We start from the raw sequence: 20,962 nt of genomic DNA on the forward strand, positions 1-20,962 counted from the left end.
CCAGGACAGTATACATCTAGCATCCAGTGACAAGGATTTAAGGGATGTGGAAACACTATCATGTTTTGGGAGTATGAATTAGTTTTCTCCCTGGACAAAAGCTTGCTTGTTCCATCACAACAACTCTTAATCTTGGAAGTAGTTCTTAACTGGTCTGCCACAAGATGCATCTTGTGGAAGACCATTGGAACAAGATTCTGAAACGTATATCAGTGATCAAAGAATTGGCAGAGCAGAAATGATTATGGTGACCAGCTTCTTGGAACTGACTTCTTACTGGGAGATAGTTGATAGAGATAGATGCTTCCATGCCAGGCCAATGCAGATGCTGTGCGGTTTGTTCCAGGAGCATATAACCTGCTGGGCTAGATACTTGGTGGGGTTGCCAATGACTTTTAGGACATTGTGTCCTGGTGGACTGGTGTCTGGCTCTGCAGTGCCTGATCCTGGTCGTATGTCTGGCAACCTCTAGCAGAACAATGATCAGTCTGTTGGGATAAGGAGCAAATAGAACAAATGGCTCAGAAAGCATGGTCATCCTTAGAATCACAGAAAAATATAAATTTTTGGAGTGATGAACCATCAAGCTAGACTTGTTGGAGTCTTAAGATACAATTTTCAGTCAATATGTTGTCCTAGGGTCTTGTCTTGTCTTGGTTATGGTGCACACATACTCACAAACTGTAACCCTAAAAATAAAAGGAAACCATGAGGTGGTTCCAGCTTCACTCAGTTACAAAGAAGCTGTTCATTGAGGAAAATTTATGTAACTAAGAAGCAATATAAAAAATTGATATATTAACTAAAAGGTACCTACAATTCCAAATTTATTGATTTAAAAAGCAATTGCTGCTTATGTGGGCAAACATGGTTACAAAAGAAGAAACTGCTAATTATAACATAATTATAATATGATGGAATCAAAAAGATGATTTATATGTATATGGATGAATCTTCTCCAAGGTAAAAAGAGTCCTTGGCAAAAGGCAGCAGGAGGGGAATGATACCTGTTCTTGAAGACAGGGAATGATTTGACTCTCACAGGGAGAGAGGTTGGTTGAAGTGATCCACTTGTGCTCCTGCTTGCATCTTGGCTCTCTTTCTTTCTTAATAGCCTTTCATATTCTTCTATTCAGAAGGGATGTTTTTTAAAATAAAGTTTTATGGGTGGGGGAAAGCAAAGCATATAACAAACCCAAATAAGAGCCAACAATTAAATTTTCACTAATCAAGAAAAGAACAACTTTTGTTTTGCCTAACCCTGTGTCTAACCCAAGGTGCATCCGGAATACTCCTTAGGTAAATACTTGAAAGGGAGCTCTTATTTGATTGAGATTCCCCAAATATGTCTCTCTTCACTCTTCAGATGATGAGCTCACTCTGACCTGGGTATAACTTCTCAGACATGCTTGAGTTGCCCAATTTAAAAGGTTTAGGTGATACAAGAATATGTGTATACTGCCTTAATATTTAGATATAAAAATGCAGGTGTGCATCACTTAACAACCTTCCGCTTAAAGATGGACTGCATATATGAGGGTGGTCAAAGCACAACAAGCGCAGTCACTGTCTGGCGGTTCTGGACCACGCCAAATATTCAGGGTTGGGGGTGTTGGTTGCAGTGGCACCCCCAGGCCTGGCGCCTAGAGTATTTGCCTCCATTGCCATCCCAGGTACACCACTAGATGAAGAATATGAAACAGCTATGCATTGGGATATGATTTCCCCCTCCTTGGTGAGACCTCTCTCCCCCTACATGTTACTTACCTGTGTGCAGTGCCTTGGCCTTTAGTTTTAATTCTGGAGTTAAGGTTTCTGGTGGAGATTTGTGTCTGGAGTCTTGAGGGAATCTGTGAGACATCCAATAACATAAGGCAAGTTGTTTGTCTTTCCTTCTCATTGTTGTTGTGGGTGGTTTGTTTTTCAAAGTACTGCCTTGTGCTAAGTGCCCATTCATCAAAATCTCCGTGACAGCTTGTGTTCAGAGTTGTGTAGATGAAATGAAATTGAAGGCTCCTGATACAGTGTGTCTTGATACATCTTTGCTTAAGCTTATATACTTCTGTAGTGTAGCACAATCCTATGCACATCTACTATGTACTTAAAAAGAACAGTTGCTTTTCCCCTTGCTAAATATGAGGACACCACTTTAAAAGGTGTTTCTTTTCCCAGAGTAGGGGTTTATTTGAAGTTAATGGAATGTAAACCTTAAGATGAGATTTCTCAAGTATGCGATTGTGAAATATGTGAAGCTCGACACAGAATGTGGTTAGTTATTGGGAAAGTAGATAGCATTTTAAAATGGCAATTGTAGACCTGCCTATCTGGTCTACAGGAAAAACATATTTTTTGCCACAGGATGTAGTGATGGCGTCTGGCCTAGATGCCTTTAAAGGGGGATTGGACACATTTCTGGAGAAAAAAGTTCATTATGCGTTACAAGCCATGATGGATTTGTAAAACCTCCAGGTTTTAGAAAAAGAAAACCTCAGAAGGCCAAGTACAAGGGAGTGGCCCCAGGACGCAGGTCTCTTGTTGTCTTTTAGTGCCCCCTGAAGAATCTTGTGAGCCACTGTGAGATACAGGAAGCTGGGCTAGATGGACCTTTGGCCTGATCCAGCATGGCTTTTACATTTCCATTCCCAGTGTGTCCTGGATAATCATAATTAGTGTCATATAGGGTTAGAGGCAGTAAGGGGAAAAATTTAAGTTTTAAACGTGTCTGGTTGAAGCTAGTAAGAAGCTGGAAATATTAGAATAGGCTCCAGGGATAAAATTAGGAGATCTTTAGATTCATATGCAAGTTAATGTCACTGTGAATGCCTGTTTGCCACTTGAAATTTAATTCAGTCCAGTGAACTGTCATTGGCTAGTTACCAAATCGCATTCCATGTTCCATCATGTAGCCATAAGGATTGTCTGCAGTGGGTTGTAAGGTTCTCAGAGCAAAATCTTGTCACGCAGCTATAAATGCTGGCGGGCCAGCAAATGCTGAGATTAAATTTCATTAAAACTGCCTGCTTAATGCAGGGGTGCCCAAACCCTGGCCCTGGGGCCACTTACGGCCCTCACGGACCCCCAATGCGGCCTTCAGGGAGCTCCCAGTCTCCAATGAGCCTCTGGAGACTTGCTGGAGCCCGAACTGGCCTGATGCAACTGTTCTCAGCATGAGGGCAACTGTTTGATCTCTTGCGTGAGCTGTGGGATGAGGGCTCCCTCCACTGCTTGCTGTTTCACATCTGTGATGCAGTAGCGGAAGCAAAGGAAAGGCCAGCCTTGCTTTGTGCAAGGCTTTTTATAGGCCTTGAGCTATTGCAAGACCTTCATTGATTCATATAAGTTCATCTTTAATATATTAATTTATGTAAGCTTATGTAAATTTAAATTTTAAATGTTAATTATTTTCCTCCCTAGCCCCCAATGAAGTGTCAGAGGGATTATGTGGCCCTCCTGCCAAAAACTTTGGACATCCCTGGCTTAATGTATTAATTATACAAAGTGAGCCTAAATATTTTATTGATTAACTTGTTAAAAGAATTTGCTTTTGTTCAAAGAGCTGCCTTGATACTAAATAAACTAGTTGTCAGTATAGGCACCTCTTGATTCACATGGTATTGGCTTGCATGTTTTTGAAATAGTGCAATTTGAAAATTAATACCACAAGTCTAATTTACGCAGGCTAATTTTCAAATAATGGCAAGTGGAAGTGGCAAAGCTTCTGCGTGTTGAACCGGCAGCATAGACACATGAGAAATTTCTGTTCCCAGAATGATCTGAAATATGGGATATTTACAATATGGAGACAATTGACTACATAAACTGTAATGGAAAAATCTTCCCTTTAAACCAGGAAGAAACAAGTGATAGCCCAGGCAGTTGGGATGGGGATAAGTGCATGGGGTGTGGGGAGAAAGAAAGGTGGGAGAACTGAGAAGGCAACTTGTCAAACCAGGGTATTAAAAAAAGAAAAAGAAAAAAGCAAACACTAATAAACCAGGCTGTTGACATTGGTAATCTCTCAGTCCCACTTCTAGTAGCCTTTCTCCTTAAATTGCCAGTCATTAGCATAAGTGTTCAATTACGTTTCTCCTAACCTGTACAATTCACATAGGTTCCTATGGCAGAAATATTTTTAACTTTGGTTCTTTAATATACATGCTGATTTTTGAGAATGCAACCCCTACATAAAACAAGAGGTGTCTGTGTACTTGAGAGAAATAACTTACAACAGTAGACAGTTTTGTTATCAAAGGACTGCTGAGTCGATGTTGCCATCTGTGACCCATTTGCAGACAGTTCTTTGTATCTCAGTTATATATCTAAACCAGTAATTTTCAACCTTTTTCATCTTGCAGCACACTGGGAAGGCACTAAAATGGTCAAGGCACACCATCAGCTCTTTGACAATTGACAAGGCACACTGTGCTGTCAATGGGGGCTCACCCCCCCAATTATCCTATTGATAAATGACCCTCTCCCACATTCTCGTGGCACACCTGGGGACCATTTGCGGCACACCAGTGTGCCATGGCACAGTGGTTGAAAATGACTAATCTAAACTAAATTTTTGAAAAAAACCTTCTCAAAGATGTGCAATTGTTTGCAATTTGTCTGTGGAGTTACTTATTTCTTCAATCATTCTGTCATGAATTCACTGTGGTACATAGCGTAAAATTTGCTTTAGTTTTTCCAGCTTTCCTTTGTTATCATGTAAGAAAAATGGTCTGTTTTGAACCAGCTTGATCATAGCAGTGTTCTTTTGCAACTGGCTTTACCAGTGTAGTGGGCTTGGGCATTAGTCACCTTAAAATATGAATGAATTAGAATATTCATTGGACCTACATTTAATAATATGATAGTAAGATAAGATACTGCTTTGGGTGAAGGGAGGGTTTCACACGGACCTTTTGTGCCAAAGGTTTAACTCAAATCAGGTCTGGAAAATAAAATGCTCATTCAGAAGGGGAAAGGCTGCCAGTACTCCAGTGTCAGCACTTTGGCATCCATTCCCAGAATTTATTGTTTGTGAAGCAAAGTCATGAGAACCAGAGAACATTTGAAGGGGATGAGTGAGTCTTCTGAGCCTTTAAGATGGAATGCTGAAGAAGATAAATAGGCCAATAGGTAGAGGTGTTTGAAAACTGTGTGATTTACTTAACTCACAAGTAAGCCCATTACGTTCAGTAAGACTTGGGCTGTAGAACTTATCTTGCCAGAAAAAGCATCTCCACCAATAGGACACATGATACCAGCATTTTTTTTGTTTTTGCTTCCATTCTGCAAGTCTTTCTCTGGTTTTCAACTCCCTGCCATACTTTTTGCCTGCTTTTCACTCTACCCTATGCCTTACTCATCTGGATTACCCCTTTGAAAACTGACCCTGGCTTGCTTCTCTGTTGTGAAATACCTCAGCCCAGATTGTTGTCACCTGTGCACAGCAGGTGGGAGGTGCACTATCAAGATGACAGGTTTGGTGACTCATGGCTGGTGGCTATTTGGTTGGGCTGAATCATGTAGGCAGTAGCAGTGTTTGAGCCCCCTCCCCCCCAGTTTCTGTTGACTTGCACTCTTATCAGCACTTGATCATAGAGGTGTTCTATTGCAACTAGTGATAACTGTGTAGTGGGGTTGGGCATCAAGCTATTAATGCAAACCAATCTACTATATGATGGATAGTAGCTTATGTATAGCCACAGTGGGGATACTCACTAGGAAAAAAAAACCTGAGAGGGAACCTTGCTTATATATTTTCATATATTATGAATCCCAGAAGAGCAATGGACAGAGCAAGGGAGCATTTCTGATCATCTTCAACTCTCTTCCCTTAGATAGGCAGAACTTTTCTTCCTCTCTGGAGTAGAGGCAGTTAGTGATGCTACTTGGTAGTGGGGCAGAGCTGGGGAGGAACAACATACTTCTCAAATGTTGATCTGTCTAGGTGTTATCAAATTGCTTGTAATTTAAATAATAAAATATCTCTTTCTGTTCAGGGGTTGATATAGAGGCAGCTCGGAAAGAGGAAGAACGCATAATGCTTCGAGATGCAAGGCAGTGGCTTAACAGCGGTCATATAAATGATGTTCGGCATGCAAAATCTGGTGGTACAGCACTTCACGTAGCTGCTGCTAAAGGGTATACGGAAGTCTTAAAGTAAGTTTAGTTCCTAATATATTTAGGGTTGCTGTTAGAACTTTCTCTACTGTAGAACATTCCAAATGTGTGACTTCTCAAAGGTTTTCTTTAATGTTACCTTTTTACTTTACATGGAAATTTCAGGAGTATGTTGCACATACAGAATCTAGTCTAAGAAGGCTATTAGTGCTCAAGAGATATTTGATTTTTTTGTTCTATGAGTTTTTCAACAGAATAGGCAGACTGCTGAAAGTTGGGCATGATTGGTCCAGAAGTGTGACCTGAGCACAAATACTTTTCCATGTCCTGTTCTGCTTCAGCTATGTTTCTGTATGTGTGGTAACCTCACTTGAAAATAAGTAACCTAAAAACGGTAAATTCTCCATTGTTGGTAACATAAACAGTGTAATTTATATCAGGGGTTTTTGTGAAGAAAGCCTAGTTTATGAGCCCCTTTGTACACTTAATTCTGTTCCAATCTCAAGGAATGCAAGGAAAACAATAATTATAATTTTGATAGCACTAATATTTTATAGTTCATTAACTAATTTACCAAGTTTCTTCAGGCTTTTAATACAGGCTGGTTATGATGTAAATATTAAAGATTATGATGGCTGGACGCCACTTCATGCTGCTGCTCACTGGGGTAAAGAAGAAGCATGCCGGATATTAGTGGAAAACCTATGCGATATGGAGGCTGTCAACAAAGTGGTAGGTTTTCTGTGCAATCCATGTCAAAGTTCTGTATGTATTGAAAAATACATTGAAAATATGTATTGGAAATAAGCAAGACCACAAATACAGGTTGGGCATTCCTTATCCAGAATTCTGAAGTATGGAATATTCTTTTAACTTTTTTGACTAATAAACAAAAGTTTGAGACTTTATTTCAATGCACAAAATTATTTAAAATATTGTACAAAATTACATTCAGACAATGTGTGTAAGGCAGTGGCTCCCAAACTTGGAGGGCCTAGAAACTGCTACTTGATTTATAAGTCCCAAGGGGTGAGTCTATAATGGTGAGTGGACACAGTGCCCCCCCCCATAGCAGCTTGTTTAACCTTTGATCTACATAACCTCATCTATTCTGTCCATTTCACAACCCAACAAAAATTGGGTCATGACCCACAGTTTGGATGGATCCTGGACCCACAGTTTGGGACCAGTTTGCTGGTATAAGGGTTAAATGAAACATAAATAAATTTTGTGTTTAGACTTGGACCCCATCTCCAAGATCTCTCATTATGTATATGCAAGTATTCCGAAATACGGAGAAATTCACTATCCAAAACGCTTCTGGTCCCAAGCACTTTGGATAAGGGATGCTCATCCTGTATATTAATACCTTGCCACTGTTACACAGGAATTTTGTTATGACAGAACTTGCATGTGTGCATATATGTACACTTGTGAAATTGTTTTGAAACTCAGCGTTTCTATTGCATGAACTGGAGTTGTTTTAGCTCTGTATGAGATACCAGAACTTAAAAACATGGTGATGGGTTTTCACATTCGAATTTTGTTTCTGGCTGTGATACAAAGTAGTTTTGAATTCACCAAGGAAGCATTGCCTGCTGTTGCTTGAAATAGTTTCTCAACTCATGCTTTACTTTTAATCATAGAACAGTCTGCTTATAATATGATGTTACCTGGTACTAGAATTATTGCATTGGCTTGTTTCACATTTACACTCTACCCTGTTCTGTTTGCCTATAGTAGTAGCTATTGGCTTGCATACATTCTGAGAAATTGAAACGAGTTAGTTTTGTATTTATTAAACAATGGGCTTTCTAATGGCAGGTCTTTTAGCTTGGTCAGGTAGGGTTTGTGCTACTCCTTGCTGATCATATGTGTAAGCCTTGAGAGAAAGAGCTTTGGCATACATTTTTGAATTTGTATTGTATGGTTATGGTAAAATTGACCTTCTTTAAGGAAGACTAGTTCTCACAATGGCATATTTAAAAATTTGTTTTGGACTTTTTGAAAAATTTACACAATACAGTATGATGTGCTAAGTGTTTTGCTTTTAATACTTGAAGATACACTTTTCAAAAAACCTTATGACAAGAATAGTATTTTTAAAAGGAGGAAGGAAATGACTGAAAGAAGGAAAAGATGCGATGTGCAAAGGGGAGACTAGAATTCCGCAAAATGCAGGTGGCGTTTGGGTAAAGCAAGCAAGTGCCACTCTTACTGCATGTAATAAAGTCTGATTCTGACAATTTGTTTTAAAATATGCTTTTAAAAACCTGTATCTGAAGGTGCATATTATTTCAAAAATGCATGCCATAATACTTTTTCTCAGAGCTTACACAGGTTAATAGCATAGTAACTGTATATTAGAATTGCTGCCTAAATATGCACCCAGGGAAAAAAACCTCAGTAACCAGTAGCCCAGTGGCATCACTAGAATTCGTGTCACCTGGTGCGGGAGGCCTGTGCATCACCCCATGCAGTGGGTGGGGCAACGTCTCAGGTGGTGGGCATGGTGATGTACTATCACCCTGCCCCCACTGGTTTTTTGGCTGTACCATTTGATAGAACACAGATATTTCAATGTGGTTTGTTTCATTGCACTCTGCATGAAATTACGCATTGATTGGTATATAGCATGATGGTATTATTCCTCCAAACTCAGATTTTAGTGATTTTGAAAACTTGTAGAGTGTCACACACACACCCATGTCAACTTACTAACGCCTTATTGCAGCAGTTCTCAAACTTTTAGCACTGGGACCCACTTTTTAGAATGACAATCTGTCCAGTACCCATTGGAAGTGATGTCATGGCCAGAGGTGACATCATCAAGCAAATTAAAATAATTATAAATAATTAAATTAAAAGAAAAGAAATATTGAAATAAGGGAGAGCCAGTCCTGTTCCACCAAGTGAATCTACTCTGAAGTAAGCACTATTGTGGTCAGTGGGGCTTACACTCAGGAAAGTGTGGGTAGGATTGCAGCCTGTGAGCCCAATCCTATGCATGTCTACTCTGAAGTAAGTCCCATAGTGGTCAATGGAGCTTATTCTCTAGTCTGCCTCTAATAACAACCCCCAAAAAGAATCAATGAGATTTCCAGCCCTCCCCAGTGCCCAGTTTAAAGTTCTTCTATTTCAGGCATATCAAGATAAAGACCCACCTGGCTTTGGAAGTGCAAAATAGAAAACTTTCCCCTTACCAGTTGAAGCCTCTTTCCTTTGTCCTTCTTAGTGGGGGGGGGGGGGAAAGCTGCCTTCTGGAGCATTTGTTGTGCTCCAGTTCCATTGGACCAGGACCCTTCTGGTGGCCTCACATTCCCCTTTGCCTGGCCTGACCAAAAGGCAAGGCATGTCTGCCTACTCGTGAGTAAACGAGACCATGTGACTGGGTTTGCTTTCCATAGAGCTCAATAGACTGCAGGAGGGAGGGAGGGACCTCCTTCTCAGGTGTTTTGGGAGCTGCATTCATTGAATCTGGACCATTGTGGTGTTTTTGGATTTCTCTCAGCCTGCCCTTTCCAACAGACTATTGTCAAGTACACCTATTCGCGAGTAAATGCACGATACGACTCACTTTCCATAGGGATCCATTCATTTTTCTCTCTCTGGTTTTTGGCTGTAACTTTTGAAGGAAAGGAGCTATTTCACTCTGGTTTGTTGCATTACATTCCGCTGGACATTCCGCATCCAACGGTGTATGGCATGATGCGGTAGCTCCTAATGCCGCGGTTTTAGCGTGTCACCCCCCAGGGCACATCACCTGGTGCGGCCCACACCCCTGTAGCGACACCAGTGCAGTAGCCTACCATATATCTTAGCAGTGAATTATAAATTTAAGAAGCATTTCCCCTTCACAATATTGAAGTCAACAGCCCCATGTTTTTTGGCATCCTTTGCAAACACTTGCACATGCGTCATTGAAATGCTTTGTGAGTACCAAATACTCTTTTTAGAAATAAAATTAATGGAGCTCCCAACAAGGAGGAAGCTGTTGCATAAATGGGGGGGGGGAGGTTTCTTTCTTGAGTACCAAGACCAGCATTGCATGCTGTAACAACAAGGGAACAGGCAAGTGCCTTGGGTTCTCCAGGTCATAGGGGATTTTAGGAAAAATTATAGAGGCTGTGTAAATGAGTGAGAGCCCTGTGATAGGCAGTCATAGAGAAAATGGCACTTGGCAAGGAGGGGAACAGAGATCTCCCTTGCTGGTGTCCTGAATTTGACAACCTGAAAAGGCAGGAATCAACGCCCTGCCTGGTGAGGCTGTCAGAGGACATCTCCTGCTTCCCCTTCTGACTTGGGTGAAGGGCAGAGCTCTTCCTTGGTCTCTAGTTCATGGGAGAGACAAGTAAGTGTGAGGAAGTGAGGAGCAAGAGAAAAAGAAAAGATTGACAGACAATACACAGTGTGAAAGAATCAACATTTTAGGGGTTTAGAATGCAGATATTTAAATTGCTCAGATGGTATACTCAGACTGCTGTTTTCAGAAGTGGAACAATATATTTCCACTGCACATGAAGGCCAAAGTGACTTTCAGGAGACAACTGATAAAATGCCTGCTTTATCTTATCTGTTCTCTTAGGGAGCAGGGATACACTGCAAGTGAAGAGTGACTGTTTTGGCCTTTTTTCTTTAAGTATTTGGTATAATTAGGATTATTCCTTGGTCCTCTTAATAAAAGCTCAGTCTTAAAAGCAACATGTTTCCTTAGTTTAATTTCCTGAATATATACCATTATAGTTGTACAGTTGATGTCTCAATAAATCAAGGCAATTGAAATGAAATGGCAATTACTGTGACAACTTTGAATCTGCATTTTTAAAATTTGTCTAAGTTTTAATTTAAACTTACATTTTAACACAAAGTTAGAACTTTTAATCTAACTTGAGGGAGAGAATTTGAGGATCTAGTGAGAGGGAGATATGGCACAGCAGCTAGATGGGAATTAGATTCAATAAATAAGTTAATAAAGGGAGCCGGGCAGAAACTGAATTAGTGAAGTCCAGGGAGCTGATTCTGAAGAGAATTGGAGCTCAATTCTAAACAGGTCTAATTTGAGTAGGATAGAGTCTACTTGTGAGTAAAATCCCAGGGCAGATACATTTTGAAAAACTAGAGGAGGATAAAAGAATGGATTGTGCTAGTTTTTTTCATAAGCATTAGAAAGCAGCTGCTGTTCACCCATTTTGAGTAGGAAGCGTTCATATTTTTCCCCCATGGCCATGCAGAAGAATTTTTAGAACCAAGTTATGTTAAAGAATCCAGTTCATAAACCATTACAGGATCATCATAAAAGAGAGAATTTTGATACTTCCTGAAGTATTATGAACTTGAAACTCACTCTCTTTGGGGCCCTTTAATAGGAACAGTCCATGTGGTTCTCATTTTTGATTTGTGCTCTCTCTGTATCTGTACAAAAATCAAGTCCCTGTGTATTGCAGAAACTGGTTACTGAAATATCCACAAAGTAATTAAAGTGGTCTGCCTTGACAACCTTTTATTTATTTATTTATCACATTTTTATACCACCTTTCTTCCAAGGAGCTCAGGGTGATGTGCATAGTTCCTTCCCTCACTGTTTCTTCACAACAAAGCTGTGAGGTAGGTGTGGCTGAGAGACAAGGCCCAAGGTCACCCAAGAAGTTTTGTGGCTAGTGGGGATTTGAACCCGTATCTTCCAAGTCCAACTCCCAAAACCACTACACTCTCTGGCTCTTATTGCTTAAAGCAGGAGTCTCTGCTCTTTTCAATATGAGGGTCACATCATGCATTTTACTCATTTTCATGGATCGAAAAACAAATCAGTTTTATGAATGAATGAATGAAAGTTAAATAAAAAAGTTTTACTTGGATCTTTTTTTATAATCGACATGTTGTGATTTAGAACAAAAGAGAACAATTACAAAGAAACAATGCCATGCTGAAAGTGATACTTGAATGCTTATGGTTTGAGGGTGTTAAAGCATATGGCCCAGTTGACTGAGAATGAGGGTTAGCCAAGTTGATGCCACTTTCGCCATATGGAAAGGAGTGCAGTGAACAGAACTGCGCATATCAATTGATGGACCACATGTCTGGGGAAAAGTATTTCACATTGCTGAGGGCAGATAAAATTTTGTGGTGGGCTGGATAGGGCCCACTGGCCACACCTGGCTTAAAACATATGTAATCCTCACTAAAAAGAGACATCCCACCATGCAGAATGCATAGTTTGTGCTAGCAAAAACTGGTAAAAGTGTCCTCTTTGTGTTGGACCTGGCTATTGTATGTAGATACACTGCTTGGCTATATACTCAGTTCCTCTATATTTATATGCAACATATGCAGAACTGATGTCATGTTGCATATTTCTCCTGTAGGGTCAGACAGCATTTGATGTAGCAGATGAAGACATTTTAGGATATTTAGAAGAACTACAAAAGAAACAAAATATGGTAAGTTCTTTCAGCCTTACAAGAAAGCCTGCAAAATTCTGAACATGTGAAGCTTCCTTAAGCTAACCCACACTGCTGGTTCATGTAGCCTAGTATTGTTGACTGCAGACACAGGTCCTCTAACTTAAAATGTCAGGAACTGAGCTGGGAATCTTCTCTGTGCAAATGCGCTCTGTCGCTGAATCTGCTCTTTGTTTTACATATGCTTACTTTCTGTCATAGGTGCTTGGTTTTTTTTACTATACAGTATTAATAAGAGCCAACTTTCCTCTTTTTCCATCATCCCTCATTGCACCATTCTGATATAATATGTAAAATAGTAACCAGTGTTTGAATGAATGCAACTTGCATAAAATAGCAAATATACAGTTGATTCTATAGTAGTCTCTAAAATGCCAGTATTCAATGGCTGTATTACATAGGAAGCCTTGAGGAATCTCATAATTACATTGCATTTGAATGAGCAACTCTAGAACTACCACCTGATAGCAGAGGTAGATTTTCCCATGGTAATGCTGAGAGCGATTCAGCGTGTGCATCTCTCCACCCGTTTTGGGAATTTCAGGGGAAGCAACAGAAAAGTGTGCAAATAAGGACCTGGGCTCTTCATTCTTCCATTCATGGAAGTGCTGATGAGTACTTCTGAATCTACTTGGGAAGAGAGTTCATAAAGGCTGGTGAACTTTTACAAGTCTCCTTGATATAATCTTGTATACCAGTGTACATTTTCGTCAATAACAGGAGTCATGTAAACATGTACAGTGGTACCTCGCATAACGAATGCCCCGCGCAGTGAAAAATCTGCAGAACGAAAGCATTATGCGAAGTTTGGTAACTCGCACAACGAATTTTTATGACTTATGCTTCGCATAACGAATTTTTGTTTTGTTTTGTTTTGGTTTGTCTTAAGGGGGGATCTTCATGTCCGTTTATGATCCCATCCACCCTAGTAAGTGGCGGATCTTCATGTCACTTTATGATCCCGTCCACCCTAGTAAGTGGCGGATCTTCATGTCACTTTATGATCCCGTCCACCCTAGTAAAGGGCGGATCTTCATGTCACTTTATGATCCTGTTCACCCTAGTAAGGGGCGGATCTTCATGTCACTTTATGATCCCGTCCACCCTAGTAAGGGGCGGATCTTCATGTCACTTTATGATCCCGTCCACCCTAGTAAGGGGCGGATCTTCATGTCAGTTTATGTAAGTAAATCCCATTGTGCTTGCTTCCAGGAAAGTGTGCACAGGATTACAGCCTTCAAACTCCCCACTCAGCATCCTCCCATCGCTCATTCACCCTCTCACTGCCCCATTTCCTTCACGTTTCTCCCCATGATCATGGCAAAAGCAAGCAATTGAGTGCAGCTGCTCTGTCCTCCCCAGCTTAGAGCACAATCCTGTGCGTGTCTCCTCAGAAGTAAGTCCCATTGTGCTTACTCCCAGGAAAGTGTGCACAGGATTACAGCCTTCAAGCTCCCCACTCAGCATCCCCCCCCCCGTTTTTGAAATCCTCTGTACAGTATGTATGCCTTTAAAGAGCACTTAATAAACACTTTGTAAACCAAATTTGACTTTGTTCTGACTTTTCTTGCCCATAGGAACGCATTAATTAAATTTCAATGCATTCCTATGGGAAAACGCGCTTCGCAAAATGAAAAACTTGCATAACGAAAGGACTCGCGGAAGATTAATTTCGTTATGCGAGGCACCACTGTACTTAGTTTTTAGCCTTACATACCCAGATACACTCAATACTTATGAGCTTCAGCTTCTAGAAATCTTTAAAGAATAAGAGGGAACTGAACTACAATGCCAACATCAAAACACCCTTATAATAAAATTTCCTCATCAGGAATACTTGATTAAACAAGTTTTCAACTGTCATGAAAATAAAATTAAATGGAAACACAAGTATTGTGGGTTTGATTTGTCATTTCTATAAGTTTTATCAAATTTGAAAGGGTCAAAGGAACATATTTCATAATTAAGCTGTCTTGACTTGCAAAGGTAATTGAGAGAGAGAGAGAGAGAGAGAGAGAGAATGTGTGTGTGTGAAGGAATACTACTTCCTACAGTACTATCTATAATCATATACTGGTTTTTTTTTTTAGAAGTGCATTCAGTGGGGCATTCTCCCAGGAAAGTGTGCATAGGATTGCAACCCCAGTGATCTAAAAGATTCTTGTGTTTGCACCTGCATTTGTAGATACCTGATTGAATCTTTTTGTATCTCCTAAAGCTTCATAGTGAAAAAAAGGACAAGAAATCACCTCTAATTGAATCTACAGCCAACATGGACAATAATCAGACTCAAAAATCATTTAAATAGTAAGTATATAGTTAGGTATTCAGTATGAGAAGAAAAAAAGAATCATTTTTGAAGACAGTAAACAATTGAATTGTTTGGAGAATGTTAGGGAGAAGTGGGTGTCCCTTGGAGACTGGCAGATTGAGTCCACATTTGTTACTGCTGTGAGTCTTCCCTGTCCATGTTTTCTGAAGCTAGTAATGAAGTAAATAATTTATATTTACATATAAATATGACATAAATGTAAACAGGATTCACTGAAATGTTGTTTCAGTAAAGAGACTTTGATCATCGAGCAAGACAAGAACGCATCTCATATTGAGTCTCTAGAACAAGAAAAAGCAGATGAAGAAGAAGAAGGGAAGAAAGATGAGTCTAGTTGTTCTAGTGAAGAAGATGAGGAAGAAGATTCGGAATCTGAGGCTGAAACAGGTAATATGCTTTGCTTTAAACCTGCATGTAATTCACCTTAGTTGAATTCACTGTAGGATTTAACTCGCTTCGCCCTCATTTGCTCATGATGCTTTGCAGCATTGCAGATGTCCTTGAATGGTGAATGAGCGGTTCATGAGCAGTATGGGGAGAAGCTGATCTTGCTAGAAGTATTGAGCGAGTTGGGGCTTTTGGAAGTTGCTGAGGAAGTAGCTCGTTCACTCCTTTTGGAGGCTGTAAAGACAAATGGGGATTTTTAAAGCTTTTTTTACTCTCTTAAAGCTAGATGGGTCCTGATAATGAGTAATTTTAAAAAGTGGGTCATGGTGCTAAAATGTTTGGGAACCACTGCACTAAATCCATCAGAAATGGTATACAGCTATGTTTTTCAACATTTGTCCCCCACCATACTACTTCTTATGGTCCACCTGTTGGAAGTACAGCCGGAAGTAACTGAGATAATGCCATCACCATTTACTTCCATATTGGGAGGCCAGGCATGATGCAGCAAACACCAGTAAGAGGCTCAGAGTGGATGGGAGGGCTTTTCAAGCGTGCAAAAAGTGCACACTGCAACTGTGCCTGCCGAACCTCCTACCACTGTTTGTTGTGTCGTGTCGCTGGGTCTCACTGCCAGGCGATGGGGGTCTGGAGGTCCTGGAGTACCACTGAACACCACTTCAAGTACCACTGGTTGAGAAACATTGGTATACAGCAAAACTGTATATCATATATACTTTAGAATTCATGCATAAGAAATCTACAGCTATATCTGGAAGTTAAGAGGGAATTGCACTGGGGCACCTAGAGACCCAGTGCTGTTTGCCTCGCCTCCCCAGAAGGGCTTGGGGCAGAGGTGGGAAAATCGAGGCAGCCCATTGGTGCCCAATCGATTTAGGACATGACATGGCTGTTACTGGGGCCAGGATGTCATGTCCATGGGGTCTTGGGGGAGATAAATGGCTAGTGCCATTCTCCCCCCCCCCCCAGGTCTTAGTGGCCAGCATGCTTTGGGGTTTTTACTAGCTTGATTTTTCCCTGTTGCAGGCTATTAATTCAATAAATTGCAATCATCCCAAACCTCTGTCTTGTGTCCTTCTTGGGGGTGCCTGGGTAATTGACCCTGAAACACTGCCAGCTTCTGTGCTGGAAAACTAGCCTCTAGAAAATCAGTGTGATTACAACATTGAAGAGTTCTGGGAACTTCCCTCTTTGTTCCCTTTCAAGCTTGTGGTAGCAACATAAGAAAAATTCTGCTGGATGAGGGCAAAAACCTTTCTAGTCCAGCATGGTGTTTCCCACAGTAGTCTACCAGCTGCCTCTGGGAAGCCCAGAAGCTGGAGAGAGAGGCCATTGCCCCCTAGTAATGTTATTTTAGAGAAAGAATTTAGTTAACTAGCAGCAATTGATAGTCTTGTCCTCCATACATTTGTCCAATTCCCCTTTAAAGCTACTCAAGCTGGTCCTCATCACCACATTTTGTGGCAGCAATTCCACAGACTTCCTGAAGATGCATGTCCATTTGTCTGTCCTTAATCTTCTGTCATTCAGTTGCAGTGAATGGCCTCTGGTTCTAGTGTTTTGTGTGTGTGTGTGTGTGTGTGAGAGAGAGAGAGAGAGAGAGAGAGAGAGAGAGAGAGAGAACACGAACAACTCCTCTTGGTCCATACCATGCATAATTATATAGGTCTCATATGCCCTCTGGTCATTTTGGTTGCTCTCTTCTGTACCTTTTCCAACTCTAATATCTTCCTTGACGTGTGGCACCCACAACTGTACACAGTATTCCAAATGTGGTCACGCTATAGATTTTTATAGAGGCAGTATAATGGTAGTTGTATTCCCTTATGGTTTTACAGTATTTTTCATTGAAGGTTCATTTAAAAAGAATGAGCCAAGAAGATCTACTTTTATCTCACTTACATAATATTTTATAAACCCCCAAACTCAAATGTTAGTGTGTGTATGTATATATACACATTCTATCTACTAGTGACTTAAAGTTTCATACTCATCACTTGAGCATTTCTTCAACTACATGACTCTCATTACTGTGTTTTCTTTGTTGCTACTATGCAGTCTTGTGCCAGGAAAATATGACTGTGACACAAGAATTAATTTATGTAAACTTGGAGGTTTTTAAATATCAACAAGGCTTTCATCATACTTTATTTGGCATGCTGGAGAACTTAGGCTTTTCCCTGGAGCTGAATCGCTGTGTTCCAAATGTGTACTTTCCCCTTTTTCCCATTATTCATTTTAAGGTGGATTCACAATTTAAAGTTTTAGTATGTTAAATCAAGCTGGTTCGTAGCAAAGCATATTGTTCTGTTTTGATTCCTTTAAGCTTTTGTGTAATATATACTGTATAATAAATTTCTCAAACCAACACTTTTGTAACATATTGGAATGCTAGAAGGAGCTTCAACTTTCATTATCCATTGAGAAATCTTAAGTTGCAAGATAAGTCTCTTTTCAGTTGCATATGAAGTTGTGTTATAGCAGCTATTAAAGCATATAATCCCCATAGGAAATAAAGATTATGCAATCCCACCCCACAGTTATCACCTCTCACTTGCAGAACATTCCCAAGTTTGTGAAATCTTCTGTGAATTGTTAACTGAAATTAGTTTTCATGCCTGAAGAATATTTTCCAGATTCTGATGGTTGGTTTTTACTTCAGGCTATATTTCTTCTCTAGTTAAAAACTGGTTTACAAAATTAATTCTTAGCATTGTTTATTCAAAGTAGGACTATGACATACTACAAATCGAGTCTTCTTGCTAGATAACGGCTCAAGAACCTTTTTATTGCTATTTCTGTGTCCAGAGTTGGTGGTTTTAACTCTTCAATCATATAAGAAGCACATTTCTGTGTCCCATGTAACTGTCTTGATTTTTAAGTAAATGTGGGCAAATATTCACAATTCGGTCTGTAGCCACAGTGACTAAAACTTTTTTTTAAATAAAACCTGAGAATCTCAAGATTCAGGTCTTAAATCAGTGTTTCTCAGTGATTTTGTATAGAATTTCTTTTCATAGCAGAACATCATAGAAATATGTATGTAGTACTGTATGTTGAATGTAGTTCAGTTGTAGTGTTACTCTTTCATTCAATGTTAATTGTTAGTAATGTTTGTTTGCCGTGAGTATAGCCTAAGACATAAGAACATAAGACAACCGGCTGGATCAGGCCATAGGCCCATCTAGTCCAGTTTCCTGTATCTCACAGTGGTTCACCAAATGCCTCAGGGAGCACACAAGACAACAAGAGACAACAAGAGACTTGCATCTGGCATTCTGACATAGCCCATTTCTAAAATCAGGAGGTTGAACGTACCCATTATGGCTTACTGAACACAATGGGCATACGTTTTCAAACACCTCTACTAATTGTATGCTATAAATATACTTTCAAATAGCCCAGCTAGTTTGGAAGCAGAATCTGTATTTATTTGTTGCATCTTATGTCATAAATAATTTAAATGCAATGAAGGAATTTATTGCTGCTTTGCAACAGGGATATACTATGGGGGCACTTCATCACATGTTCCTGTAAAACTGTTGTGCAAAGTGGTCTTTCCTGTAACCTAGAAAGTATTAGTTTTTAAAGCAATTATTGTTTTAAACTTATAACTCATTTATTTTGCAGACAAGAACAAGCCTACAACAAATAATTTGAATAACACCAATATGCAAGCAGCTCCTGTAGCTGTGACACCTTCAGTTACTACTGGTCAATTAACACCTACATCGCCTATTAAGAAGGTAAAGCAGACTTTGCTTCAGTTCTTTCATATAAATGTTCAACTGTATATACCACCTGTAAAATTGAAAGCGGGTTTTTTTGTAAAGGTTGTTATGTTGAAAGTATGAAATCATTTTTCACATCTTTTGTATTTTGTTACATCTGATCAGATGAAAAGGAAGAAAAATTTGATAGAGACAGCAAGTCTTTGAAATTCCACTTGTGTAGAATAGTTAGTTTTGGTCACTCTGTTTCTAAGCACATATAGTCTAAATATATTTTGGACTAAACGGTTTTATGACTTTGTTACCAAGACAGGAAGCTATCCTGTCAGTGCTACACAAAATTCTCAGCTTGCTTGGTTTGACAAAGTGCCAGGGTAGTATCAGGTACGAGTGCTTGTCATTCCATTCTAAGAGATGGATCCTATTCTTTGTAAATAGCATGAGTAACTTTCTTGACATTCCTGCGACATTAAATTTGCTGAGCTCTTTAACTTTTAGGCAAGTGACTATAACTGCAGTGTTACTTTCCAAAATGCTAACTTCAGTCAAAAGTAATAAAAATGAGCTAGAATTAATGCCACCAAAAACCTCAAAGTGATAGTTACATAGCTATCACACAGCTGCAGAAATGTATTTGAACTTTCATTTAAATAATTTATTTAACCAGATTACAAAATGGACATATTGTACATATAAGCTTCCCCAGGCTCTTATTAGAGTTAAAAGCTACAATGCATAGGTAGATTTGTTTTTATGTACACAGACATATGCACCACATCCATCCTTTTTTTGTTGAAGGAGGATTGCAAGTGGGCACTTCCCTATAGCTATAAGCATAGAGCTCTCATTCTGCTAGCCCTAATGTTAGGAAGAAATATTCTAGACCTTCATGTGCAGCATGTATAACATAGGATAATTTTATAGAGGTTATCATTTCTAGCATTGGAGAGGCACTTAATATAGCCTCACAGTAGTGTTTGAGAGGGGATTGAGAGTAGCTGATGGTAGGATTATGTAATGAGGAGGACAGGATGAGTGGTGGTAGGTAAGTGCCCTATAGCAGTTACTTATTAGGTTGAACCAAGATTCCATTTATTGAGAGAGAAAAACTTCCCTCCCCTCTCCATCTATATAAAATATACATTTAAAAGGAATTCAGTTAACACACACAGCCAGCACCCCCTCTGAATTCTTCTCTTTGAGTCAAATGTGCAAAGCAGAACTTCATACCCCTCTGTTCTATTGCCCATGTGGTTTACCATGCTTTTTCCTGGAGCTCTGTTCACTGTTTTGTGGGAGACTTCTGCTCCTGAGTTTTGTGGAACAATTGGAATGTCCTGGACTGCAAATATTGCACATTTTATTGTGCTTTCTGTTGTGGAGTACACTAGTTGTTTGGAGTCTGTGAAAAGTTCCATGTGCATTAATCACATTAGTGCAGTTTGATGCATCACACACAGTACAGTCTACCAGCAATTCACGTGTCCCATTTGCAGTTTCTGCCCAGGATAGCAAAAAATGGTTGTGTAGGTGCTGTCAACTGCCTGGAAGGCAACATCACTGATGGTTTTCATTTGGCTAGGTGAGTCACCAAACGTGCAGACCTGGTCCATGAACCTACAGTAGTGCAGGCTTTATTCCCTACAATTATTCCTATGTAGCAAATATATTACATAGTATACTTTAGTGATTAGTTGTATGAGCTTTGAGCTCCTAAGTGACCTTTGGCAATTCACTGCCTTTTAGCTTCAGTTCCCCCTTCTGCAGTGTGACACACTTTATGGGGTTGTTGTAAGGTTTGTTCAGATAATGTAGGGAAAATGTCCTGACTACGTAAAAGGAAAATATCAAATCCTTATTCTGAGCTTTCTTCTGCAGCAGAAAGGAGTCGTACTAATCTGCAGAAAACTACTTTGATCTTG

General features: G+C 39.8%; 1 protein-coding gene across 7 annotated transcripts in view; it reads left to right on the forward strand.

The window, feature by feature from the left end:
• Nucleotides 1–20,962, forward strand: part of PPP1R12A (protein phosphatase 1 regulatory subunit 12A) — a 123,725-nt gene that overhangs the window by 68,195 nt on the left and 34,568 nt on the right. For all 7 annotated transcript variants that reach the window (XM_066633087.1, XM_066633091.1, XM_066633090.1 and 4 more), the window contains exons 4-9: nt 5,991–6,150; nt 6,699–6,843; nt 12,474–12,548; nt 14,788–14,876; nt 15,131–15,288; nt 18,940–19,055. In XM_066633087.1, the coding sequence (XP_066489184.1) occupies nt 5,991–6,150; nt 6,699–6,843; nt 12,474–12,548; nt 14,788–14,876; nt 15,131–15,288; nt 18,940–19,055 (743 nt within the window). The remainder of the gene's footprint in view (nt 1–5,990; nt 6,151–6,698; nt 6,844–12,473; nt 12,549–14,787; nt 14,877–15,130; nt 15,289–18,939; nt 19,056–20,962) is intronic.

The sequence above is a fragment of the Tiliqua scincoides genome, chromosome 7, assembly GCF_035046505.1.
Source record: "Tiliqua scincoides isolate rTilSci1 chromosome 7, rTilSci1.hap2, whole genome shotgun sequence".
NCBI lineage: Eukaryota > Metazoa > Chordata > Lepidosauria > Squamata > Scincidae > Tiliqua > Tiliqua scincoides.